This window comes from Lingula anatina, chromosome 2 (genome assembly GCF_051362555.1).
Source record: "Lingula anatina isolate TDL-2025a chromosome 2, LinAna3.0, whole genome shotgun sequence".
Lineage (NCBI taxonomy): Eukaryota > Metazoa > Brachiopoda > Lingulata > Lingulida > Lingulidae > Lingula > Lingula anatina.
In genome coordinates this window covers 13,922,195-13,949,510 of record NC_141768.1, presented here as the reverse complement: position 1 = coordinate 13,949,510, position 27,316 = coordinate 13,922,195, and the positions used below count along the sequence as shown (strand labels likewise).

Sequence of the window (27,316 nt, the reverse complement as noted above, 5' to 3'; positions counted from 1 at the left end):
TTCGCGATTCGTCGGTAATTCGTGAGAATTGACAAACTAACGGCCTGATGCCGATAGACAGAAACGCTGTGCTATGCTTCAAGCAACTCCTGACCAAAAATCGCTAGGGTTTTTAAAAAAATTCTGTTGTACACACGTACTAAGAAGTTTGCCGTATATTGCCTAGCCTGCCCTCAGCAAAACGCAAATATTTTCAGTAATACAGTAGGACACATACTGTCAGGATTTAGGTGTGATTTGAAACGTCATGGATTTTTTGGCACGTCCGCGTCACGAAATAGCGCCAAAAAAGCGGCGCGATGAAAAATGCGTACGTCTGAAATAAATAAACTGTGCGAAAAAACTACAGTGAATTGACTTTCCATATTTTAGAGACTAAACGAAGAGTTATCCGTCTATTGAAAAACTGTAAGCTTTTGTCAATGCACTGTACAGAGTTACAATTATTTCTCTCCGAATCAAGAAAACTGAAAATTTTACGTGTCCGAAAATGCTTTTGTATAGCGAGGGACTATATTGCGAGGAAATTGTTTCCAAATACGAAATTGGCTTAAAATTAATAAAATGGTCGAATATATATCCAGGTTTTCGATTTTGAAGGGAATTTCCCGCACACTCTCTGGTTAAGAAGTCTCGACAGAAAATCCGAAAAGTTGTGAAAAAACAGAGCAAAATTTCTCCCCTGAGGCACCTCCGATAAGAGTGCACATCTCATTCATTTCCCGAACTTAAAATTACGTTTATTCATCCAAAAAAGTTAGTGACTAACCTCAATTTTCACGCAAAGCAATGATGTTCCATAACTTGCTACGACAGTATTTTTTTGACCTTGAACTGTGGAAGTTCAAAAAAGTCATGTGATACAAATCATGTGACGCGCAGATTTGGGTGCTAAAATGCACCTTTATAGACCCATATTAAGTCAAATATAAGTTTAAGAAACAGAATAAACATTTCTTTAATCAAAGACCAAAAACTTAATACAAATTTAGTAAATTTACCGAAATCCCGCCCACTAAACGAGAGGTGAACTGAGGTGCTTTCCAACGAAACCCCGCAATTTACCACGAGGCAGGGACAGGTGAAGTAGGTTGTGCGGCAAGTTATGATTTTTATCCTTGCTGAAATATGGAACCCACATATTTATAGCATGTCAGAGACTCATTATCAGGTACGTATGCAAATTATTTAGATTTTAAAATATATATAAATGTTTTTTATTACGAGAAATGTGCTAGTTTCGCTCCACTACATACTGTACATAATCAAACACATTTGTTATACATTGTATCTTGTAGATTTGTTGTTAAAATGTGCACCGTGTGACCGACGCAGGCTCATTCAGAGTAATCTAACTCCGACTACAGTTCAGTTTAATAATAACTTTTGATCTAGTGTTATTTAGAATACTAATATTACATAACGACATATGTGCCTTAATTAGTACGTACGTGTACTGTAGCTGTATAACGTAGCATTGCGAGCACCTGTCATGTGAAGCATAGATAATGTGCTTGAGAGTTGTATATATTGATTGAATTATGAATACATCACCTTTTATTTGTAATAATTAGCAATAGATCAGGGGAGTATTTGGCAAGATTTAACATTTCCCTTGTCTTTTTTTCAGGCTGATAAAAATCTAAAAACTTTCTAACATTGATGTAAGGAAAAGGATGTTTGGATATACATGTAGAATGGTAAAAGTATTTATGTACTATGAGCTTTTTTCATGATCAGTTAACACTCATTTTTAGTATAAAGGTCCATTTGAAAGTGTAGGGTTTATTTTATAAATCATTGAAAATTTCAAAATCAATGACTTGCTAGCACAGGTATAAAAATGAAAGTTGAGACATTTATACACCATACTCGCTTACTGTTGAAGTTGTAGATTTTTTACTTAAGTTAAAATGAAGTAGATCTATTGGAGAATGTCATATGGTTCTAAGAGCAACAGTAATAAAGGTTTAAAATATAATCCATTTTCTGTTTTCTGTATGAAAAAAGATAAAGCCAGTGTCTATTATTTTATTATGTGAGTTCCTAGACTTGTGTTAGTTAAGTACCACTTGGACATATCTTCCGACCCTCACTCATTGTTAGTCAATTTTTTTTTTATGTTAAATTGACCTATATATTGAAAAGGGGTGTAAACAGATTGTTTTTACTTTTAGTTGCATGGAATTGTAAATTCTGAATTTATTCTGATTTTCTTTTCCAGATAAAAGAAGAACAGTTTTTTCAGATATTACAGAATCTCTGCCAGGCTTTGAAGTGCCCTGAAAAGTGATCACGATGATATGCCGCAGCATTATCATGCATTCCTATTAGTCATATTAAAAAAACTGTCACCAAGCCCTTAGTGAAAATTGGTTATCAAAGTATTCTTTGGCAGCACTTACATTTTTTGAAACATAAAAAATTGAATTTTTAAAAAGAAATATGACTTTGGTGGTATTTCTTTAAGATAATTGGATGGCAGTGTTGCAAACAAGTGTTATTATGGACACATTTTTTCTAATTGGACTCCCAGGAGCCAGGCTGCTTTTCACATTCAAACAAGAATTTAAAAAGAAAAAAAATGTCAGAATAGTAAAAGAGGTATTTTGAATATATTTACAGTCCACATCCATTTATATCCAGTATATAATGCCTGGTGTTCACAAATACAGGTAGAGCCCTTTTAGGAAGCAAGTTACATACAGTGTATTCCCATATTTTAATATTAGATATCAAATACGAGCATATGAAACTGTTTTGAATAAAGACATAAATTGTCCTTGGTGATCAGCATATTTTTCTCTTATTTTAAGTCTTAAAAGGATAGCTAATGTATTTTGAGATAATGCATTTGAAGATGGAACATGTATGAAAATTTCTTCAGCAAAAAAAAAAAAAAAAAAAAAAAAAAAAAATATAGGAAAGTCATTAAGTTCAACCTAGTGCAATGAAAGTGGAAATTTTATATTAATTTTGGAAATTTTTATTTATGTATTTTTTACATTTTTACACACTTTGTGAATTCTTACTAGCGCCCATGCATATGGACTTCCTGTGCATGTATACTTGTACCATTGTTTTGAAAATAAAATTATATCCTGTTGTTTTTTTACCCTCTATTTTTTATTGAATATAAAAGAGGTAACTGTTCATATCAGCCCAAAATGGATTCTCCTGGAGTAAATGACAATTTCCCCCTTCTTACCAATAGTTACTGGGGTACTGAATCAGTTTTGACATTCAAAATTAGTCTGTACTGTAATTTTTTAATTTATTTTAATATTTCAAAAGATTATTACAGAGTACAGCCACCATGTGATTAGATGGCAAGAACAGTTTCCAAAATAATTGCGAAAACTACCATTTTGGTGGTAAAATGGAATATATATTGTATTAATTCCTATGGGTTCTTTACACTATTTATTCTTAAATGTGAATCTCATAAAAACAGTTGTTAACCCTTTATAATATTCATTTAAGAAACGATGAATTTGTCTGTGCAAAATAAAGAAAAACAACTTTGTTTTATTTTAAACTTAAGTTTTGGACTCAGAAATGTTCAATTACCCACATAATTTCATAAGTAACATTGAAACATATGCAAGGTACATGTACCGGTAGTAGGGCATAGAAAAAGAAGGTGCAACAATATTAAATTTACAAGTTAGATATAAAACTGACACGCATTGTTTGACTATCGATTGAAAACTGTAATAATATCCAAAATAACCGGTGATAATCGCCAAAATAAAGTACATCTGCAAATGTAAACAAACGCCGAGTTGGGCCCGTCTTGGGTCATGGATGACGCAAAAACCTGGATTTTGCACGATTTTTGGTACAAAAAATTCTGCAACAATTTTTTCCAAAGATGGATTTTAATGATTTTGTATACATACAATATTGATTAAAAGATACGTTATCTCTTATCCGGAATTTCCCGCACACTCTCTAGTTGAGGAATAGTGGCCAAAGTTACGGTGTTGCCAAGGTCAAAATTTACCGCTCAGTGCGACTTTGACGAACGCAAGCTCGCTCTAAACTACATAATTTCAATAGAAGTGTACATGAATATGAAGTCTATATACCCAACAATCATAATATCGTATTAGACTTGCTAAGTGTGCATTTATTTAGAGTATATAGCTATTCTTCGACCAAGTTAAAATTTTTACAAAATTTGAGCCCGACGTTACGTCCTGGCGCGAGAAAACGACGTTATATCACTCCGCATCGACAGTATGTGTCCTACTGATAGTGATTTTAGACGGTAAATTCACTCAGAAACAAAGGCAAATTAATTCGTTGCCGATAGCACCAGCAGATAGCAGCACCATACAGAGTCTGATGAAAAACTTTCATGGCAATTGAAGATTTTTTACCACTGTACAATGGAGTCCAAAAAGAGCACTTGCCACAAATGTACAACTGCCCAGTGCAAGGCCAAGAATTCAATCAGTATTTTCAATCATATTATCAGATTCTACATAAATTGACTGACCATATCACTACTCAGTATTTAAATAATCTCTTAATCCAAAATTCCTATCGTCATTTAATAATTATGGAAAATTCTTCTTTCAGATTGCTATTTATTTAAATTTTTAATGCTGCAACTGTTCCAAAATAATCTTGTAGTAAAGGAAAAATGCAAATAAGAAGTGGAAGACCAATTTTACCCACATTATTCAATTATTTGAATATAAAAAGAATAAGATCACGATTTAACAAATTAAAATAATCTTTCATGAACTCTTTCACGAATAACATATTAAACAAAAATAAAAGTTATAAATCAGTGGTAATGGCTTATACTGGAATATATGACATCTGCACATCATCAGCACCTGACTTGGCACAGTATAGTTACTACTTGGATACAGAGTTTGATTTAATAATGTAACAATAAGAACAATATTATAATATTATAATATTATAATAATAAACTTCTCTGCACATATCAGACGCTTGTTACCATGAACTAACACTACTTGACAATGGGCTGAGCACTTATCACAGAGTCTGTGTGCGATGACATTCTTGTGCTGTGATTGGTTAGTTGAGTCACGTGAAGCCCTACTGTTGCGCCCTCGCGTATCGCGTGAACGCTGCACATTTCTGGCCATGCGGAACAACCACATCGCAGTAGGCCTACTACACATACAGATAATAGTATAGCACGAAAATTCATACGTTAGCACTCCTATTGACGATTGTGATATTCTCACATCTGATATCAGAATCGTCAATAGGAGTGCTAACGCATGAATTTTCGTGCTAATAATAGTAGAGCAACCATTTGCCAAGTGGTTCATCTCAGTGATAGCATCTACTGGTGTAAAACGTTTTACAGTTAATCAATATCATTGATGAAAAGAAACTGTCATGAGTATATTAAATCTAGGAAATGCCTTTCAGTCCTTTATTATTTTAGATTCCACTACTACCAGAACATGTAAAAGCTATTATATAAAAAGGCCAAGAGAATCCAAATACCAGTACATGTAGTATTTCAATTTATATTAGGACCTCTCAGCCTGGGACAGGAGCTCAAACCAGGGGAATGGGGTCAGTACCATCATTTTATTGAAAAATTACAGATAATATTATAAGACAAGCTTTCACATTTTTTCTTCAAGCCATGGTGGAGAGAGGGGTCTCAGTGGCCATTGAACTGAACAACACAGCTGGTGCTGTAGTAGATTATGTAGTGGAAGTTAGTGATGACTGCAACTCCTCGCCCCACTTTCTCAATGACACTGTAGGGGGAATTGTCAACCATGTGTTCTGCAGGCAAGGATCTTCTAAGGTCCTGGTACAAGCATATGATGATTATGGCAAGACTGCCGTGGCCACCAAAAAAGTGACGGTAAGAATTAATTTATTCAGTATATTTGTAATTTTTATTTTTTATTTGTTTTATATATATTCATATCCATTTTCAAATGGTTTTACTTTTAGTAACATTAATTGAGTCAGGTTTACAAAAAACTGAATGGTTTATCAGATTAAGCAATTAAGATATTAAACTTTTTTCTTCCTATGATGCATTTTGTTACAAACCTTCATCAAAGGACCTTGATCACGTAACTGCCACATCACTATGAGCTCATAGGTAGAAAAAAAAAAACATTAAGTAATTTAAAAAGAAAGTTACTTTTTATCATAATTACACTCGAACAACAATGAAAACAAAGTACAAATCCTCTTAAATGTATAAATTTACCTTCTAGCTAAATTGCCCATAGCCATTTAGGCTTTAAAATGCCTTTGAAAAATAATTGGTGTCACTTCAAATAGAGCCATTTTGGTGTAATGTAATGTAATGCTCCACTTTTTAAGCAATTAAATTATCTGAGATGGTATAGGCTGCAAAATATATGTCTTGTCAAAAGTTTGTTTGCCATAATTGGATTTCATATGACTTTGATTGTATTGATTCAGAAGCCAATTACTTGGAGATCATTCTGCTTCTTCCCTAGGTTCACACCCCTGTGTCAGGCACAAATATCAGCTGCCCTCTTCATGTGGCCCAGGGAGAAGAGTTCAATGTGACATTTGACGTGCCATTTGGTACCAACATGGATGTGGCCCTGAATATGGATGATGGCAATGCCCCTCTAGAGTTCCACATTCAAGGTATGGTGCCTTTGAAAGCTAACATTCTCAAATGCATTTTTATCTCTTTAATGTGCAACCATAGGTCATAGGCTTTCTAGCTTTACCATAAGATTTACCCTTCATTAAGTTGATAATGCACATGACTACAGCAGAGCTACATGTATATCTTGTAAAAGTTTAAGCAGGTTTTAACAAGGAACTTTGCACTGTGCATCTTTCGTTAAGTTTCATAATAAGATTAGGAAAGAAAATAATTTCTTTGGAGGCAAAAAAAGGATGGAAGAAGACACTTTTATATATGGTTTCCAGATGCTGCAGAAGTAAAGGTTGGCTTAGTTGACATACCAGCTGCTGCTACAAGTCAGTCAGCAGCTAAAATTTACTTTCAAAAGAACTACATCTTTAAGACCCATGGCTACATAACCAGATGGAAATATAACAGCATCGCAAATGGAGATGTGTACTTCCAGGTAAGTCTTTAATGTAAATGGGAAAATGACAGGCATTTGTGTGGATATTTATGATGAATCAAATTAATTTTGGCTCTGGTTTTGATAGTTCAAATGCCATTTGGTAACCAGTGAGAACATGTTGAGCTAAATTGTCATCAAAACGGTTTTCATAGCAGACTTAAAAATGTCCATTTTTTACAGGTCTTCAGGCCCACATGCACTTCTGGAAACAAATTTTGCTTACGGTCATACACGTGTATCAGTGAAACTGCCAACTGCAATGCAGAGACCAGTATTTGGCGCAGACAGTGCACAGCCAAGTTTGACCTTCACAAGAGAGCCTGTCCCTCTGACGCAGAGCCTCTAGTGCCCGTCAGACCTGCAGCTTGGAGCGGACTCACGACATTTGATTTTGTTGCCGAAACGCAGATCACTGTTTCTCAGCAAGGAGTGCAGACATTCAGCCTACCCAAGGACGAATACATCGCCGTCCAACCTGGAGATGTCATTGCAGTTTACCAGCCCAGCGCAGTCACCATTGCTATCTCAGATTCCTCAGTGGGTGTCATTCAGAGATTCCATAATAGTGGGACTGGGTTCGGCACGCGTACAACAGGCGGTTACACTCTGTCAGGGTCAGAGGCTTCAGAAACATTTTACCACCATGTCCAAGCTGTTGTGACAAGGAATGTTACAGGGAGGCGTTCTCATTCTTATTCCGATGCCAATCTTTCCAAGAATGTCTCCCTCACTGTGAGAAACCGTCACACTGGGGCTAATGCAACTCAGGAGACAGTATCTTGTCTAATTGATGTGCAGGCTAAAGTGGCCAATGTCTGTATGGTGTTCAACGAATCAGGTAATTAGATATGTTAAATATTTTGTTTTCTTTTATCATTATTGATTTCAATATTTAGAATGTTATTGTATGTTTTAAAAGTCATTTTGTATTTGGGGAACATTGCACAACTTGCGCTTGGCCAAGAACAGAAAAAGTCTTAGATTTCAGTTAGTTGTAATCTTTTAATATACCCAGTAAACAAAAATTCAGATGTCTAATATTGGTAAATTAACACTGTGTATTTAATAAAATAAAGTGTTGATGACATTTGGCTGCTGTAATTTCAGAACCTACTAATGGGGTGGTGAGATTGTCCATTCCACCTCATCCAGGCAACAAGGTGTATTATGAATGGCACTTTGGTGATGATTCGTACAATGTCACCTATAATGTGCGCGAGATGACCCATGTTTGGACCACAGCAGGAGTGTACAATGTCACCATGTATGCTTACAATGACATTAGCTCTGCATCATGTCAGGTAAGATAAATCTGAAGTTGTTGAATAATTTTCAGGTATATACAATATCAAAGTTTATGTTCAATTTGGCATTGCTTGTGCACATTGCAATGCTAGAAAATAAACAGTGATAACTTATTTTATCCATCATTGTTTTCAGCAAGAAATCATCATTCAAGACACCATTGAAAATTTAACACTTACATCACAACAAGTAGCTTCAGTTCTGACACAGCCATCAAAGGTGACATTTGAGATTGCTCAGGGTATGTCCTTTTCACTGCATGTTATAAATCCAAGAGAGATCGTGGTCTATTAAAACCTTCTTTGTTATAATTCATTCATGTACAGAATGATAGTAAATCAATATCATTGCATTGTCATTGCACTGGTCTTCTGAAAGCACAGCTTTAAAATACATCCATTTTTCAGGCTTTCAGTATATGCATTTCAGCTCTTTTAACCAAATAACCGTACTATCTGTTTTGATGATTTAATTGATTTCATTGCTCGTTTTATGATTTTATTTCAATGATTTTGTATAGGCACCAATGTGACTTGGGACTTTGTGATGAGTGATGGCGCCACAGTCCAGTTGCTTCATGATGAGACCAACAATGCTGTTGTGGCAGAAAACCTGGGTAGTGTTATATCATGTGTCACATACTCTTTCTCACTGAACAAATTTTTGCATCAGCTATCCTTTTGTTCTGTTTTAATCACCCCAGTATAATTATTTTGTTGTTTTTTTATTTGTTTTACATGCTGTAAATCAAAAATGTGACTCTGCTTTTGTTAATCACTGGATTATTTTGTATCATTGTCGTTGTGTAACAATGTAAACTGTCATTTGAGTCTTGCTATACTGTACACTTATTTAGCTTATTTAAGGAGAATATCTAAAATTTCTTACTTTCAAAATATGCCCACATTGGTTAATTGTTTTGTCTTTTATGTACAGGATTGAGTGGTTTTTTGAACCACACCTTCCAAGAGATTGGCAACTACTCAGTCACTGTGACAGCCAGCAATCTCATCAACTCAGCTGAGGCAACTGTCTTCATCCCGATACAGTGTGTCATAGCTGGCATGGCCATTACCCCGCCCCTACCCGTTCTGTACATGAGTGAAACAATCATCCAGATCCACACGGCAAATGGCAGCAACGCAGAGTTTAATTCTACATTCAATGGAAACAGCAGCAGGAATTTCTCAATGGCAGATGCATGTACGGGAGGGGTCATTCTTGAAGAGATTCCATGCTCGACAACAACTCCTTTGCCAACCACTCCGATGCCAGCAAACACTGTAGGTGATATGAATTCCACAACAGGTTTTTTCAGTACAACAACTGATGATTTGACTTTGAATTACACAATGGATGCAAACTTCACAACAACGACAACAACAATGGGAACAACCACTGCCCAAGTTTGCACCCGTGAAGTCATTGTCCCCAACTGCTGCCCCATGGTTGGCTATGTCCACATCATCCCAGAGGACTACGAGGAACAAATTGGCTGCTATGATGTCACTGTCACAGCAACCAACCTGGTGACACCAGCATACACTGTTAACGCAACCGTTTGCATTGACTATGGGATTGAGGACTTGAATGTAGTATCCAGTGAGTTCTGCGTCACCCCCAACACACAGGTGTGCTTCAACTACACTGTGACCCGTGCCTCCACAGTCAGCAATACCATCGACTATCAAGATGGGACAATTTTTGAAGATTTCCATCCTGTCATCTCCAACGACACCGTGCTGACCTACTGCCATTCATGGTCCAATATTGGTACATATGTGGTCAACTTCACAGCAGTTAACCCAGTCGACAGACAAGAGAGACTGGTGACGGTGAAAATTGAACATGCTGTTGAGGACTTCTCCTTGGATTCCAACGCCCCAGTTGCAGTCTGGCCAAATGGTACCTGTGATGCTTTCTTCACCATTGCCTTTGGTGGAAATGTACCAGTTGCTACAGATGCCTATTATGAGTATGAAATCCCATACCATGTGATGGAGACCAGTGGCAATGGAACTGTCACTAGTGTTGCAATTAGTGCCGTGAGTAGCAGTGGTAATGACAGCAGCAGTGGAAACACCACCTCTGCACCAGCCACCATAGAACCCACATTCCTACATAGGCATAAAACATACTTGAATATCAGTACCTCCTCTCCAGTCACTGACCATGATACTTGCCTCAGTTTTGGCACATATAATGTCACCCTGAACATCTCCAACTGTGTCAGCTATGATATCCTAGCCACAACTTTGGTAGTAGATGAACCCATCCTTGGTCTGGCCATTACAGCAGATCCTTATTTTGTTGTCATAAACACCAATTCCTACATCTGTGTTGAAGTCACTTGGGGAAGTAGACTCAATGTCACACTGGACTATGGCGACGGAACACCTTTGGAGATTTTTGAATACAATAGAACAGCTCCCAACTGCTTCCTGCACAAATACACCAGTGGTGGTAACTTCACCCTAAATGCCACAGCAGTGAACTCTTTAAGTAGTGCCCGTGTTTCGGCCCCTTCACCAATCATCGTCCAGGTTCCTGTGGACGGGTTCAAGCTGACTGGTCCTTCAATGGGCATGGTGCTGGAACCAGAGTGGATGATTGAGATTGAATATCATTTGCTCCATGAAAACGGTGTGCTCTTGCCCTCAGATGCATTCTATAACATTTCCTTTGGTGACGGCAACAGCACCGAAGTCAGACCTCTGGAAGTTTCAACTAATATGACTGGAAACCTCACTGATTATTCATTCTTCATTTCCTTTTCCCACAAATATTATCGTGGTGACAGGTACACAGTGTCAGTTGAGATTTTTAACTTGGCCAGCAAGGGGATCTACCCCTTTGTGATTGATATCTATGAGAAGATTACCAATCTCCAGTGGGAGGTGTACTCATTTGAGACAGTCAATAGTATAGATGTATACTCCATTGGATTTGGTCCACAACAAGACTACTTTCCTCTGGAGAAGTACGTGTACATGAATGCCAGCACTACAAAAGGGGGCGGCTCAGTGAACTATACATGGAACCTGGGGGACGGTAGCGGTACGCAGACAAAATTTGGCGATCCAACCTTTGCCTACCTGTTCCTCAACCCTGGCACCTACAATGTTACCCTGAATGCATCTAATCCCCTCAGTTGGGCAGCTGTGTCTAAGGTGATAACTCTTCAGAAGAGTGCTAAAGCCAACCCTGGTATTGTCTTAGAAGGTGTAAGCTCTGCAGCAAGGAACACTACTTTCCTGTATCAAGTGGTTTTCGGGGGTGCATCTATTCCTACAGATGCTTGCTACTTCTTTGACTTCAAGGATTCACTTAGTGACGGAGGACGTTACGCTTTCCTTGGGGACCAGAGTCAGTGTCAGTCTAGCCACAGTGCACTATGGGCCTCTTATTCATCACGCTTCACAGATGCCTCGTCCACACAACTGGAAGACCTGAAGAATGCAAATCCTACTGTGGCCTTTTCCATCTCAGTGGAGAACATCTTTCAGACCACTGGAGTATTCAACCTTTCCCTTCAGATCGACAATATTGTGTCTAGGGTGGATTTATTTAAAGTGACTGGAGTGACCAGAGGACCTTGCCAGTGGCCACAGGTCAGCTTTGATCTCATGAAATGTCAAGTGGACTGTGATAACTTCATGCCTAATACCAAAAGGCATTACAAGTCTGAAAAACTAGACGTAGAAGCCTCAGTGAAAATCAACTGCAGCTCTACCAAGATAAGTCACTACACATGGACTGTGCATAAACTGGACTGTGAAACACTAGTAGAGGAGCTGTACCCTCTGCCAGACTTGACCCTGTACTCTAGTGAGCAACCCCTCCCGACTCTTACTATTCCACCCAATACCCTGCCATATGGCTGCTATAAATTTACACTTAATGTGTCTATGGATGGAGAGATTGGCATTGAGAATGTGACCTCTACTTATGTTCGGATTGTGAAGTCACCATTGCATTGTGGCTTTGCTGCAGGTTAGTTTAATATTAAAGAGGTGTCTGAAAAAGATTATGTTGAATTATCATTTGTGTTAATGATTAAATATGAAAGTGTCACTTACAAACAAGTCAAAGGAAAACTACCACCTTTATAATATCTCCTTGCCCAGAACTAACTATAAAAACATTATTCATTTAATTTTTTACTTTGCATAGGCCAATTTTCTAGAAGAAAATGGGGAACCAACTTCACAATTGATGCGCTTACCAATTCATATGACCCCGATGTTGGCCAAGGGAATCAGACTGGTATAACCTACAAATGGCTCTGCCGCCGTGCCTGTGAGGAGCTACCTAAGTATAATGCAAATTATACACAACAAACAGAACCAAGTTCCTCCACCTGTGATGATATTGAAACGGGTGCTGATCCAGGAGGCTGCTTCAAGTTCGACATGATTGACACACCAGGTACAGTTCACAATCCCCCTTTTCATGTGTGAAAATATGAATGGGATACATTTTTAATCAAGTAAAATTCTGCATTTCATTTCAGAATGTAGTTCAGGCATCATATTTGCTTGTGGAGCTGTGAATTTCTTTTTTTGGCATCATGCAGTTTATATTTACCATATGGCCTGTTGTATAGGGACAAAGCTCTTTGTCAGTTGTTAAGTTTTAAATTCATTATCTGATGATTTACTGCTCTGCAATGTATCATTCTACAATATGCTGTTTAACAAGTGTAACTATTTTTGTCTAAGGTATTATGGACAATTGGACCACTGGAGAAATCATCTTCAGCTCAGACCAAACGTATGAGTTGAAAGTTATAGAACTCACAGTGGTTGTTCAGAAAGATGACAGGGTTTGTGTGGTAACTCATGGGATTAACGTCACCATGGGAGATCCTCCAGATATTGATATCGTGTAAGTTTTTTCCCTCTTCTTTATATTTAATAAACATAAATTTTTATTTTCTGAGGTTATTTAATTCCATATGATACATTTGGAAATGTTTTCTGGTGCTGCTAAGCTGTCTATCATATTGCAACCTAGATCTCCTTAATTATAATGAACCCCTTGTCATCACCTTGTGACTTGGTTACCTTAACCTACTTCTAACAAGTCAGATTCTTTTAGCATGAACATCTGTGAACATTTTTTCTCAACCGTTTTAAGGTGTAAGGCCAATTGTGCTGAAAAACTGAACCCCAAGGAAGCTTTCACCACTGAAGTTTCCATTAAAGCAAGGAGGAGAGGCCAGGCATATGAATATCAGTAAGTCATTAATTTTCAAGTATTGTTATTTAAGTTTGAAGTGATACTTTTAATATGGTACTTTATCAAAAAAGCCAAGATATTGGCCTTCATTGGCAAATGAATTAGGCACTAAGGTTTTTTTCCAGTAGGCAAAATGAAAAGGCAAAGTATGCTGTAGCAAGTTTGCAGGAGTTTGCAAGGAAAAATTTATCTGTGCAAATTTACAGCCATTTTGCAGCAAATTTGCTGCAATTTTTCAAGAAGGAATTACAATTTGCAGCAATATTGCAGCAACTGGTGTTGATAGAAATTAAATTAAGCTCAGAAATCAATCATTTTTGACCAAGGTGTCATTTGACATGAAATTTTGCCTTAAAAAATATTTGGGATAAACAAAATATATACAGGTGAATCAAGAGTTTCCTGATGCCATTGTTTTCATGGCTTTATAGATGGGAGTTGATGCAGATTTGTACAATAGGCCAAAATCCCTACACAACCCCCTACTTGGCCCATGATCAGTGGACAGGAGCAGTTCAGGGAACTGGAATCACCACATCTGGACTATATCTGGACAACACCCTCTTCCAGGAGACTGACCGCTGCATATATCATCTGATTGCTAAAGCATGGCGTCCAGGCCAGTCTGATAACTATGGTAGGTATCAGGTTAAAAGCCATGATTAGAACTTTAGCATATTTACTGTTACATCCATCTAACAGAATTTTCTCTCGTGAAGTATTATTTTATCCTTGTGCATTGCAACAAAGCAATGACCAATGACAAAAGTGGATCATTTGGCTTTGAAAGCAGCTGTGGTTGACTTTGAAGAGGTGCGTGTACATTTTTGGTCCAACTAGCACTTATTAAAATATATTTATCACTATTTCCTGCTGATAATTTACAATGTCTCTATTATTTTTAGGTGAAAATCGGAGAACTTTTACCATTAACGAACCTCCAAGAGCAGGTAACTGCACAGTTGCGCCGTCCAATGGCTCAGCACTGGAAACCAAGTACAATGTGGAGTGCTTCGAGGACTTCTTGGATGATGACTTGCCATTGGGCTACAAGCTGTTCTACAGAATCACGTCAGCTGATGAATGGTCCATGGTTGATGAAGGTTGGTTAGGCAAAAGGCATGCAGTGACTTGTGAACTTAGAAGCAGGCAAAGGAACACAAATTGCTATAGTTACTGAGACTGCTTTTTAACGTAGGTCTAGAAGGCATAGTCCTTTTTCTTAATTTCTGACAGGTGTCATTTAGACACACGTGGATGGGAATTGAATTATGTTAATCCTTTTTGTCAATTATTATATATTTTTATATGAATAACGAAATATTTTTCAGGACCCAATCCTTTTCTGAGAGAAGATGCATATTTGCCACAAGGGAACTCGGAGAACTCTTTCATTCTTCAGCTGAAGCTTGAAGCCACTGATGCCATAAAGGGTGTAGTTTCCATAGAGATGACGACAACAGTGAGTCTAAGACCCCATTCCCATAGATTTTACTTCAATCTATCCCTGTGGGGAGTCTCACTAGATTACTGTCAGCTTAGCTGGCTTAAGCGTCTGTCCCACCTACAAAAAGCTGTAAGGGGATAATTAACTATTGTGCGCGCTCGGCTGACTGCAATTTAGCGTGAACCCCCAGGGAGTTAGGTTGATCTAAATCTAAATCTCTGGATCGATCTAAATCTCTGGGAATGCACCCTAAGAATTTCTTTTATAATGACTGAAAATAAATTTAATTTAATGAAATACTGTTGAAATAGAAATGATGGAAATATCAAATATGAATGATTTTGAGATGAGACAAACAGATAATTTGGGACTGGTGATACAATGTATCAGTGCTGATTAATAATTGTACCACCAGCGTTAGCGCTGGCGGTACACATGGTTTCGATCCGGTCTGGATCAGTCCGCCGGCTCCGCCGGACGGCTACCGTTACCGCTTCTCCTCCTAGACGGTAAGGGCCCCCCGTACCCATCTCTTGGATTTAGGTCACCTATAATCTCAACTCGTTCCACGTAAAATTTGGGCTTTGTCCGTATTGGGGTCTGGGTGTGGCACTCATTGCAATGCACCCTTGTCCAAAAATGGCAAAATTAAATGCTAATTATCTACCCTACGGAAGGGGTTATGGGAAATATTTCTACAGACGGCTTTCCAAAAGTCATATGTGTAGATTTCAAATATGCCCTTGGATTTGACCTTTGACCTTTACTTCAAGGTCAAACGGGCCAAAATTTTCAAAAAAATAAAATTTTTTACGAAAATTTTTTTTTGCCCTGTTATTCAGACACCACACAGACTTAACCAATAATATTATTGTACCACCAGCGTTAGCGCTGGCGGTACACATGGTTTCGGTCCCGTCCGGATCGTTCCGCCGGCTCCGCCGGACGGCTACCGTTACCGCTTCTTCTCCTCCTAGACGGTAAGGGCCCCCGTACCCATCTCATGGATTTAGGTCACCTATAATCTCAACTCGTTCCACGTAAAATTTGGGCTTTGTCGGTATTGGGGTCTGGGTGTGGCACTCATTGCAATGCACCCTTGTCTAAAAATGGCAAAATTAAATGCTAATTATCTACCCTACGGAAGGAGTTATGGGAAAAATTTCTATAGACGGCTTTCCAAAAGTCATATGTGTAGATTTCAAATATACCCTTGGATTTGACCTTTGACCTTTACTTCAAGGTCAAATGGGCCAAAATTTTCAAAAAAATTAAATTTTTTACGAAAAAAATTTTTTTTGCCCTGTTATTCAGACACCACACAGACTTAACCAATAATATTATTGGAAGGTGTTACCCTTCAGGTCATCTTTCATCTCCATGAATTTGGGGTCAATCGGTGCATTTTCACGGGAGTAGCGGCCATAAGATACCGAAACTGAAAACTGTCTCTAATTCGGGAACCGTTAATGCTAGAGACCCATTCTTTTTTGCATTTTGTAGAGCATGTAAAGCCCAACACTGGAGGTGGTCTCGGTTTTTTTGTATTCCATACGGTTTTCGAGTTACGCTGTATCAAAAAGTACATATTGGTGGTAAAAGCAAAATGTGCAGTACGGTAATGGATAATAAATTTTGAACTCTGGAAAAATAAAACATAAGGCTTGGCAAAGCAGACAACTTGTGTTCAAAAATGACATTATTTCATCAAATTTGAACTTCTGAAACTTCAGAGCACCTCCTATTTCAAGAATTTTGACCTAAATGACATTTTCTTTATTTTAATTAATTTTTTCTGTACGAAATTTAAGGCACATTATGGTAACTCCAAAATTATAACATTTAGTCCCTTATATCTCCAAAACTGGCAGAGATAGGTCCATAGTTACTATTGAAGTTGAATAGGAAGTCATATACTGGCAATCTTACTATGACCTTGAAAGTGACCTTTGACCTACTTTTCACCATGAACTGAACTTTGCAAATTTTTCTTCCCTTTTATCTCCAAAACTGGCAGAGATAGGTCCATAGTTACTATTGAACTTGAATAGGAAGTCATATACTGGCAATCTAAATGTGACCTTAAAATTGACCTTTGACCTACTTTTCACCATAAACTGAACTTTGCAAAATTTGCTTCCCTTTTATCTCCAAAACTGGCAGAGATAGGTCCATAGTTACTATTGAACTTGAATAGGAAGTCATATACTGGCAATCTAAATGTGACCTTGAAATTGACCTTTGACCTACTTTACACCATGAACTGAATTTTGCAAATTTTGCTTTCCTTTTATCTCCAAAACTGGCTGAGATAGGTCCGTAGTTACTATTGAACTTGAATAGGAAGTCATATACTGGCAATCTAAATGTGACCTCAAAATTGACCTTTGACCTACTTTTCACCATAAACTGAACTTTGCAAATTTTGCTTCCCTTTTATCTCCAAAACTGTCAGAGATAGGTCCATAGTTACTATTGAACTTGAATAGGAAGTCATATACTGGCAATCTAAATGTGACCTTGAAATTGACCTTTGACCTACTTTTCACCATGAACTGAATTTTGCAAATTTTGCTTCCCTTTTATCTCCAAAACTGGCTGAGATAGGTCCATAGTTACTATTGAACTTGAATAGGAAGTCATATACTGGCAATCTAAATGTGACCTTGAAATTGACCTTTGACCTACTTTTCACCATGAACTGAACTTTGCAAATTTTTCTTCTCTTTTATCTCCAAAACTGGCAGAGATAGGTCCATAGTTACTATTGAACTTGAATAGGAAGTCATATACTGGCAATCTAAATGTGACCTTAAAATTGACCTTTGACCTACTTTTCACCATAAACTGAACTTTGCAAAATTTGCTTCCCTTTTATCTCCAAAACTGGCAGAGATAGGTCCATAGTTACTATTGAACTTGAATAGGAAGTCATATACTGGCAATCTAAATGTGACCTTAAAATTGACCTTTGACCTACTTTACACCATGAACTGAATTTTGCAAATTTTGCTTTCCTTTTATCTCCAAAACTGGCTGAGATAGGTCCGTAGTTACTATTGAACTTGAATAGGAAGTCATATACTGGCAATCTAAATGTGACCTCAAAATTGACCTTTGACCTACTTTTCACCATAAACTGAACTTTGCAAATTTTGCTTCCCTTTTATCTCCAAAACTGGCAGAGATAGGTCCATAGTTACTATTGAACTTGAATAGGAAGTCATATACTGGCAATCTAAATGTGACCTTGAAATTGACCTTTGACCTACTTTTCACCATGAACTGAATTTTGCAAATTTTGCTTCCCTTTTATCTCCAAAACTGGCTGAGATAGGTCCATAGTTACTATTGAACTTGAATAGGAAGTCATATACTGGCAATCTAAATGTGACCTTGAAATTGACCTTTGAACTACTTTTCACCATGAACTGAACTTTGCAAATTTTGCTTTCCTTTTATCTCCAAAACTGGCAGAGATAGGTCCATAGTTACTATTGAACTTGAAAAGGAAGTCATATACTGGCAATCTAAATGTGACCTTAAAATTGACCTTTGACCTACTTTACACCATAAACTGAATTTTGCAAATTTTGCTTTCCTTTTATCTCCAAAACTGGCTGAGATAGGTCCGTAGTTACTATTGAACTTGAATAGGAAGTCATATACTGGCATTATAAATGTGACATTAAAATTGACCTTTGTCCTACTTTTCACCATAAACTGAACTTTGCAAATTTTGCTTCCCTTTTATCTCCAAAACTGGCAGAGATAGGTCCATAGTTACTATTGAACTTGAATAGAAAGTCATATACTGGCAATCTAAATGTGACCTTGAAATTGACCTTTGACCTACTTTTTATCATGAACTGAACTCTGCTAATTTCTTTCTCTTTTAACTTCAAACTTGACAGAGATAGGTCCATAGTTACTCTTGAACTTGAATAGGAAGTCATATACTGGCAATTTACTGTGACCTTGAAATTGACCCTTGACCTACCTTACGAAGAACTTAAATTTGATTGTACCATATATATTTTTTGCAAAAGTTTAAAAATTCTTGTTGATTGCATTTTTACAGCTTGTCAAGCACAAAACTGGTGGCTATGTCCCTTATTTTGTGTATGTGGGGGTCTATACGAATGCGCTTGCTCCAGCTGGTGGTACAATATTCGGAGGCGGTATCGCCTCTCTGATCCTCTAGTTGGAAAGTGTTACCCTTCAGGTCATCTTTCATCTCCGTGAATTTGGGGTCAATCGGTGCATTTTCACGGGAGTAGCGGCCATAAGATGCCGAAACTGAAAACTGTCTCTAATTCGGGGACCGTTAATGCTAGAGACCCATTCTTTTTTGCATTTTGTAGAGCATGTAAAGCCCAACACTGGAGGTGGTCTCTTTTTTTTTTGTATTCCAAACGGTTTTCGAGTTACGCTATCAAAAAGTACATATTGGTGGTGAAAGCAAAATGTGCAGTACGGTATAGTGAGGCGGCTAAGCCAAAAAATTGTGCAATAGATGATAAAAGCATGAAACTTTCCATGATGAATGACCATTGGGTGTTTGTCTCTTTTGGATCGGGGGCAACTCCAAAATTCATTAGTACTCGGATGAGCGGCTTTCTTAAATATTCATCGTGGAAAGTTTCATGCTTTTATCATCTTTTGCACAATTCTGGATATAATTTGGACTTAACCGCCTGACTAGTAATGGATAATAAATTTTGAACTATGGAAAAATAAAACATAAGGCTTGGCAAAGCAGACAACTTGTGGTCATAATTGACATTATTTCATCAAATTTGAACTTTTGGAACTTCAGAGTACCTCCCATTTCAAGAATTTTGACCAAAATGACCTTTTCTTTATTTTAATTAATTTTTTCTGTAGGAAATTTATGGCACATTATGGGAACTCCAAAATTATAAAATTTAGTCCCTTATATCTCCAAAACTGGCAGAGATAGGTCCATAGTTACTATTGAACTTGAATAGGAAGTCATACACTGGCAATCTAAATGTGACCTTGAAATTGACCTTTGACCTACTTTTCACCATGAACTGAACTTTGCAAATTTTGCTTCCCTTTCATATCCAAAACTGGCAGAGATAGGTCCATAGTTACTATTGAACTTGGATAGGAAGTCATATTCTGGCAATCTTAATGTGACCTTGAAATTGACCTTTGACCTACTTTTCACCATGAACTGAACTTTGCAAAATTTGCTGCCCTTTTATCTCCAAAACTGGCAGAGATAGGTCCATAGTTACTATTGAACTTGAATAGGAAGTCATATACTGGCAATCTTAATGTGACCTTGAAATTGACCTTTGACCTATTTTTCACCATGGACTGAACTTTGCAAAATTTGCTTCCCTTTCATATCCAAAACTGGCAGAGATAGGTCCAATGTTACTATTGAACTTGAATAGGAAGTCATATACTGGCAATCCAAATGTGACCTTGAAATTGACCTTTGACCTACTTTTCACCATGAACTGAACTTTGCAAAATTTGCTTCCCTTTCATATCCAAAACTGGCAGAGATAGGTCCAAAGTTACTATTGAACTTGAATAGGAAGTCATACACTGGCAATCTTAAAGTGACCTTGAAATTGACCTTTGACCTACTTTTCACCATGAACTGAACTTTGCAAATTTTTTTTCCATTTTATCTCTAAAACTGGCAGACAAAAAAGACAACTTTCAAATTGCTAGCGAAAGTTCATTCCCAATGTGAAAGAGATGAGGACGCGATTTTCATATTTGAGTCTTCGTTGGCCAAAGAGCAAGGAAGAACAGTGGGGGATCGTTGCAATCGTATATTCATTCAATGGCTTTTGTTTGCGAAAGATCGTCAGCTAGTGAGACAGCCCCTCCCCCTTCTTTTTCCTTCCCATACGAATGCTCTTACTCCAGCTGGTGGTACAATACCAGGCGGTATCGCCTCTCTGATCCTCTAGTTATATAACTGCACTTATGTAAGATGATATAATGCTAATAAAAAGATGCAATTTTACTGAATAGTCAAATTGGCAACTTAATAGTTGAATAGTTGGGTAAAACTAAAATTGTGATGGAGTGAGACCATCATAAGAAAATGGATTAATACCACTTAATGTTGTTTATTTCAAGGTGAACCCTCCAGCAGCAGAAGTCATGGCATCCATGATGGGGAACATGACTGGTCCGGAGGGGTATATCTCAACTCTCAGCAACAGTGGGGATATACGTGGCATGATGCAAACACTGGTGGTCCTGATCATGTACATGAATGTCAATAACCAGTATGAAGGGCGGACTGAATTAATGGATTGTAAGTATTATTATTATTATTATTATTATTATTATTATTATTATTATTATTATTTGGTTTGGGAGCTTTCATTTTTGAATTGGAAATGATATTTTTCATTCATATGACTATGTAGACTGAAAAGATTTTTTTTTATTTTTAACTGGTAAATTCTGGAAAATAAGCTTTAAAAAGTTATAGCATTTGTACCAGTTTCTTTATGAATTCTGTCAGTGATTTCCAAAGCAATTCAAGTGTCAAGTGGAAAATATTACCAGTTTTATAGAGTTTGTATAATTTTTCCTGTTGAAAGAATTTTAATTTTAAAGCGTGTGTGCAGGGTAAAATGAATTTGAAGTACATTTACACTTTGGGCAATTTTTTAGGGCAGTTAAGTTACAAAGAGCACTTTCCCAATTTACAAGTGCCTCAAAACCTTATTTTCAACTCCTGGAGATTTTTCTTTTTTTTTTCACAGCAATCCAGGCCACCAATGCTACCCTCAGTGAGCTGCTGCTGGTGCCTGAGGCAGACCGCACAGATGCACAAAATGGAGAAATCACCACCCACCAAAATAGCCTTTCCAGTCTTCAACTCGAATATAACACTGGATACAATGCTTGGCTAGTACTAAGGACACAGGTATAAGCAGCTGCTAACTTAATTTCTTTCATCCCATATGCCATTCTTTTAATCAAGAAAAGACTTGAAACACACACCATCTATGTACATCTATAAGGAGCATGGGATTGACTGCTATTTAATAAGCATTGCAGGTTACAGATTAGGTCAAATAAAGATTTCAACTTGATTATTGCTCTGGAGAAAGATATGTCAGATACACGCACGCACGCGCGCGCGCGCGCGCACACACACACACACACACACACACACACACACACACACACACACACTTTTTGCTTTAATTTTATATTTCCAGTGGAGAAAAGAAAGGTAAAAGAAAAACTGAAAAAAATACAGTCATGCAATTCTCATAAAATATTCTTATTCAGATATTGATAAGTCAGAAACTCCCAATCACAATTTAGATCAGTTTTTAATGAGATTTTTCCCAGGCAAACTGATTGTTTTTATCTCAAAGCTATCACTAGATATTTTTTGTTTAACATATTTTGGCAATCTCAACATAAATTTGCATTGTACATCTCTCTTTAACTCCTGAGCAATCCATGAAATAATGATATATATTGATTTTTGTTCCAGATCCGTACTGAAATTTGTCAAGTTATAGGGGATCTGACTGTGACCAGTTTATCTATCACTCGTCTTGTTATATCTGGAGTGGCAAGCATAGTTCAGATTACTAATGAGATTACCTATGATGCTGTGGTAAGTAATTTCCATACACCTAAGATACCCCAGTCCATGTCTGACCTATGAGATCCTAGTATAACCAAATGCTGTTGAAGCACCTTGAAACTTTACTGCTACACATGCAATAGAATTTTATGATACAAAATTTGTTTTAAAGACTCATTTATGTAATCAAGGATGGTTACTTTGAATTTTATTTTCATTACTTTCTAGGCCAGTATTACAACATTCACTGAATCTGCATATCAAGTACTGTATGATAACAAAGATGACATGGAGCCCTCTGTATTGATGCCCAATTGCCAGATGATCCAAGAGATTATTGGTTTGTTGATTTTATTTTATTTGATCTTATGAAAGACTGGTGTAATTTCTAATGTTACAGTCACTGTAATGGTTTGCTTACTTTTTTGAATTATTGTTCAGGATATGTCAAATGTTTAAAGATTAACCTTGGCTATTAGGCAGAAATCTTTTGTTTATACATATGTAGTTTGACATAATTTTTTTTCATTTCCACATAATATATACCTATGTTCTTAATGGAACTGTACAGCTTGCCAAAGACAATCTTACAAATACAAATATGTGCAAAATGGTAATTTTGTTTTCATTATTTAAGGATCCTTGACAGTGGTACTAAAAACTCTTGGGAAGGTAAGAAGTAAAGCTTTTTTTGCGAAGTTTCAATGCCTGTAATACGCTGATTTTATATTTTAATTACTATCTGTCAATTAAAATTGTAAGTCATGTAACAAATTTAATTTAGCATATGTATTATACATGATCATAAAAATGATCAGGGTTAATTTAATTGGATTAATGAGTCATATATTTAGATGCATGTGTATTTGGCAGGGTTGTACAGGCTTAAATTTAGTTCAGTACCTTGGAGTTCAGTTGTGGTCTTGAAAAGTACTTAAAATTGCTATAAGGGAATTTTATTTTGTCATTTTTGTCCTTGAAAAGTACTTGAATTTGATCACTATAAGCAGTTGTCAAAAATTATTTCAAATCTTTTTTAATTTTCAACTTGAATATGGACAATTTGCAAAAGGTAAAGACATTTTCTACCTTTGACACCCCTTTCCCATTGTTGCGCAATGGCACAACCAGATGTTGATGCAAAGTTGAGTTGTAGCTGTCAATAAAATATGAAAATTGGTTTCCCATTTGCTTCACATATATTTATGGAATAATTACACTGTATTAAATTAGATAATAAAAAATTATCAGCTTCAGCTGTGCCTCAGTCAACATTACTTTTCAGAGGTCAGTAAAGCAACAAATTGTCCTCAGCCAAAGTCAGTGATTATATAACATATTTTGACATTTTTTCAATCTACTGAAAAGAAATTTTTGTTTTTCTAGAGTGGTGATGTTCTGCAAAGTGATATCAATGCCCTGAATACCGTAAGTTGAAGATTTTGTTTTTATTATTGCAAATATGTACTTACATTTATAAACATACTGGTCAATAGATCTTAGAAGATTTTCCTGATATCACCTTATTGAAGTGATACCTGGGATGACAGCACATGGGTGGAGTATGCCTGTGCCTTGTATCTATATCTTTTTGTAGGCTCGTTCTGGTGTGGAATATTGAAATATTGAACTAATTTAAGCAAACTTTTTACTGAGTCGGGTTGCTTCTTTGCATTAAAACGGAGAAAATGATGTTTGCACAACCCTTGATGACATGTAACTGATGGTTTCAGTGATATTTATAATTAAGTAATTTATGATGAGTAAAAATAAAATATTTTCTCTACCTGTGTGCAGACACATGCACACAAGTATGTCAGTGTATAAAAGATATGATCATCTTTTGTAATTATGTTATCTGCAGAGACTGTTTGCTGTAATGGACGATGTGACTGATCTGCTGGCCAGTGTCATGGTTACCAGTCAGCCTCCAATCACAGTGAACTCGTCCAGCATGAATACCAATATCACCAGGATATATCCAGAAGACATGAGTGAGTTTACATTTTAGTAAACACTTGAATTTTAGATTGTCTCTTGAGAAAACAAGGAGTACTTAGTTTACATGTATGCTATATTTTGTCATGTTTGTTTATGAATTGATTTGAATAAGTAGACAATCATTTTTATTCTTTCATTTATTATCAGATTCACAGTCTGCTGGTAACACAAAAATCAACTTTCCACCTGCCTCAAACTTCCTTGGAACTGGCAATGAGACTTCCTCCACTCTCTCCATTAAGGTAATTTTGAGTAAAACTGCAACACAGAGCTTTGAAAATGATTTAAGAAAGAATTGCCCCCACCACCATGTAAAATGTATTTCTTATATAGATCACATTATCTTATGCTGCTCCGCATTTGCACTCACATTGTGCAACATAAAATCTCTGCATTTGTGTCTGTATATTCTACCAGTTTGAATCAAATGATTGTGTTTGTTTTTATGATGCTCAGCAGTCAGGACCAACAATAAGATATCTTGAAATATATGTGACTTTTTGGACTTGTCTTATGCTTTTGTCAAATTACCTGGAAGATTTCCTGATAATTGATGCATAGGTATATGAGGGTAGGGAATACCCCCCCCCTCCCCCCCCCCCCTTAATCACCAATCACCAAGAATTAAAACAGCTCAATCACCAATAACGAAGATATATTCGGGTCAATCACCAAGAATTCCTGAATCACGTTTCACGCAGAATATTGGGCTCAAATAAAGCATCATGCTAAAAAATAAGGCCAATCATGTGGAACGCAGAAGGTATTCCCTACCCATATATTTCCAGTTGCTACTCTGGCCATACCAAGCACATGCGCAATACCATGTTGATGTTACACAATGATCACATTAAGTCTGTGTATTTTCAGATGACAAGCATGACATCCAATCCATTTAGTAGCAATAGCAGCAACTCCTCAAGTGCCCCAACAGCTCCTACCACTGGACTGGTTGCTTTGTCCATGACTGATGATGCTGGAAGCACAATTAATGCTACAAAATTGGATGTACCAGTCGTCCTAGTGATCATAGTGGAAAATCCACAAATGCCAGAGGTTTCCACAAATTATACAACCCCAACTAGCAAGAAGTTTGTCGTTCACAAAGTGTCATCTCCGGCTTATGCAGCTGCCATTATTTTATGCACCTACTGGGACCCTCCACCTCCCCCAAGTAATGAAACTGACGATACTTCAATTTCCAACACTACCGCCACCAACTCCTCATCCTCATCCACAAACTCTTCATCCTCAGCAACCCTTCGTAGACTCCTCTCCGTATCAAATTCCTCCTTGGACTCTAATAGTACCACATTGAATGAAACTTTGGAGACCCCTGCCAATTATTCCTACATGGTCTATGTTGGAGTGAACAGACGTCCCACAGAAGAGGACCATGATTTCAACTGCTCTGTGCCCAGGACTGAAGATGATATTGGGGACCTGAATGACACCAGTAACAGATACTACTACGGGATCCCTCCAGATCCATGGACGTGTTATATTCCTGGCAGCTGGATTAACCAGTAAGATTTTGAATAAAACTACTACATTGAGCTTCAGAAATACTATACCATATAAATGTGATTTAATGGTTGTGTTTATTTTTAAAATTATCCTGAAATATGAATGTTACAGTTGATGGTCTTAGTTTTGCTGAAGCTTTTCTGGATTCCAAAGTTAAATTGTATTTCAAATATGCCATAAGACATACGTGAAGCTTTATTTTTTTGTCAGACACATAAGGATATTTTTTACTACAAAGTATGTTTAAACTGTAAATATTTTTGTTTTATTAGGTCTGAACCATATACTCTGTACTGGGGAGTTCGGTTGAATATTGACAACACCAGTGAATTATGGAATGGTAAGTGATATCAGAATTAAATGTGATACCTCTTTGGCAATTTTTTTTTTATCAAACTTTTTTTCCGTTCAAATAATTAGCTGTATAAATTTCAGTTATTTTTTAGGTTTTATACACTTAGTCTGTAGTAAGTACATCATCGCGTCTATTGTGTTGTTTTTTACAATCTGAAATACATTATGTAACCTATAAATTTGAAAATGCTAATAGCTGCATCACGTATTCAGTTAGATGTCTTTGAATCATGGTCCATGTTTATCAAATCTCAAATATGATTTCAGAAAATTTGACAGAAACGGGTGTTGGATATCAAACGTCTACTTTTTTTGCCACTTGCGTTTATTGGAGTGATGTGAAGGAAGCTTTTGTGTCTGATGGCTGTGAAGTAAGTCTTATGAATTAAAAACCAAATGATATTAAGTAGATTGTAATATTAGTATTCAATTCTGTCACACTATATTTGTATGGAACTGTCTTTAATTATGTTATATTTAGGCGTACTTTATATAAATAAGCCAGTTGACAATGACCAAAAAATGTATGATATATTTATCTGTAATGTGCTGCTATATGTATCTGTTACAGTTATCTAATAGCTAGTCTGAAGGTTTGAACAAGATTTTGAACAACTGAATGAAAAACAAAGGAAATCATTTTTAGTTTGACTATGAGGCAGTTTGTTAGAAAGTGGGTTTCTTGCTTAAGTTTAAGTTTATTGATTACCACCATGATATTTGATATATGAA

The 27,316-nt window shown here is 36.8% G+C and overlaps 1 protein-coding gene and 1 long non-coding RNA gene across 3 annotated transcripts in view; both read left to right on the top strand.

The window, feature by feature from the left end:
• Nucleotides 1-27,316, top strand: part of LOC106155635 (uncharacterized) — a 42,311-nt gene that overhangs the window by 5,945 nt on the left and 9,050 nt on the right. Inside the window, exons 5-29 of the mRNA XM_013530551.2 lie at nt 5,643-5,872; nt 6,486-6,642; nt 6,934-7,094; nt 7,278-7,935; nt 8,205-8,398; nt 8,538-8,643; nt 8,923-9,018; nt 9,339-12,395; nt 12,576-12,830; nt 13,124-13,289; nt 13,542-13,640; nt 14,075-14,280; nt 14,549-14,746; nt 14,975-15,105; nt 21,223-21,403; nt 21,861-22,024; nt 22,607-22,732; nt 22,931-23,042; nt 23,340-23,374; nt 24,089-24,130; nt 24,567-24,696; nt 24,851-24,945; nt 25,574-26,229; nt 26,503-26,570; nt 26,852-26,955. Of these exons, the coding sequence (XP_013386005.2) occupies nt 5,643-5,872; nt 6,486-6,642; nt 6,934-7,094; nt 7,278-7,935; nt 8,205-8,398; nt 8,538-8,643; nt 8,923-9,018; nt 9,339-12,395; nt 12,576-12,830; nt 13,124-13,289; nt 13,542-13,640; nt 14,075-14,280; nt 14,549-14,746; nt 14,975-15,105; nt 21,223-21,403; nt 21,861-22,024; nt 22,607-22,732; nt 22,931-23,042; nt 23,340-23,374; nt 24,089-24,130; nt 24,567-24,696; nt 24,851-24,945; nt 25,574-26,229; nt 26,503-26,570; nt 26,852-26,955 (7,427 nt within the window). The remainder of the gene's footprint in view (nt 1-5,642; nt 5,873-6,485; nt 6,643-6,933; nt 7,095-7,277; nt 7,936-8,204; nt 8,399-8,537; nt 8,644-8,922; nt 9,019-9,338; nt 12,396-12,575; nt 12,831-13,123; nt 13,290-13,541; nt 13,641-14,074; nt 14,281-14,548; nt 14,747-14,974; nt 15,106-21,222; nt 21,404-21,860; nt 22,025-22,606; nt 22,733-22,930; nt 23,043-23,339; nt 23,375-24,088; nt 24,131-24,566; nt 24,697-24,850; nt 24,946-25,573; nt 26,230-26,502; nt 26,571-26,851; nt 26,956-27,316) is intronic.
• Nucleotides 209-3,115, top strand: LOC106179057 (uncharacterized). 2 transcript variants are annotated; one of them, XR_015333126.1, is made up of 3 exons: nt 223-1,171; nt 1,631-1,700; nt 2,225-3,115. It is a non-coding gene; the product is annotated as an uncharacterized LOC106179057 (long non-coding RNA). The 2 variants fall into 2 exon arrangements; XR_015333127.1 differs by lacking the exon at nt 1,631-1,700 and having other exon boundaries at nt 209-1,171.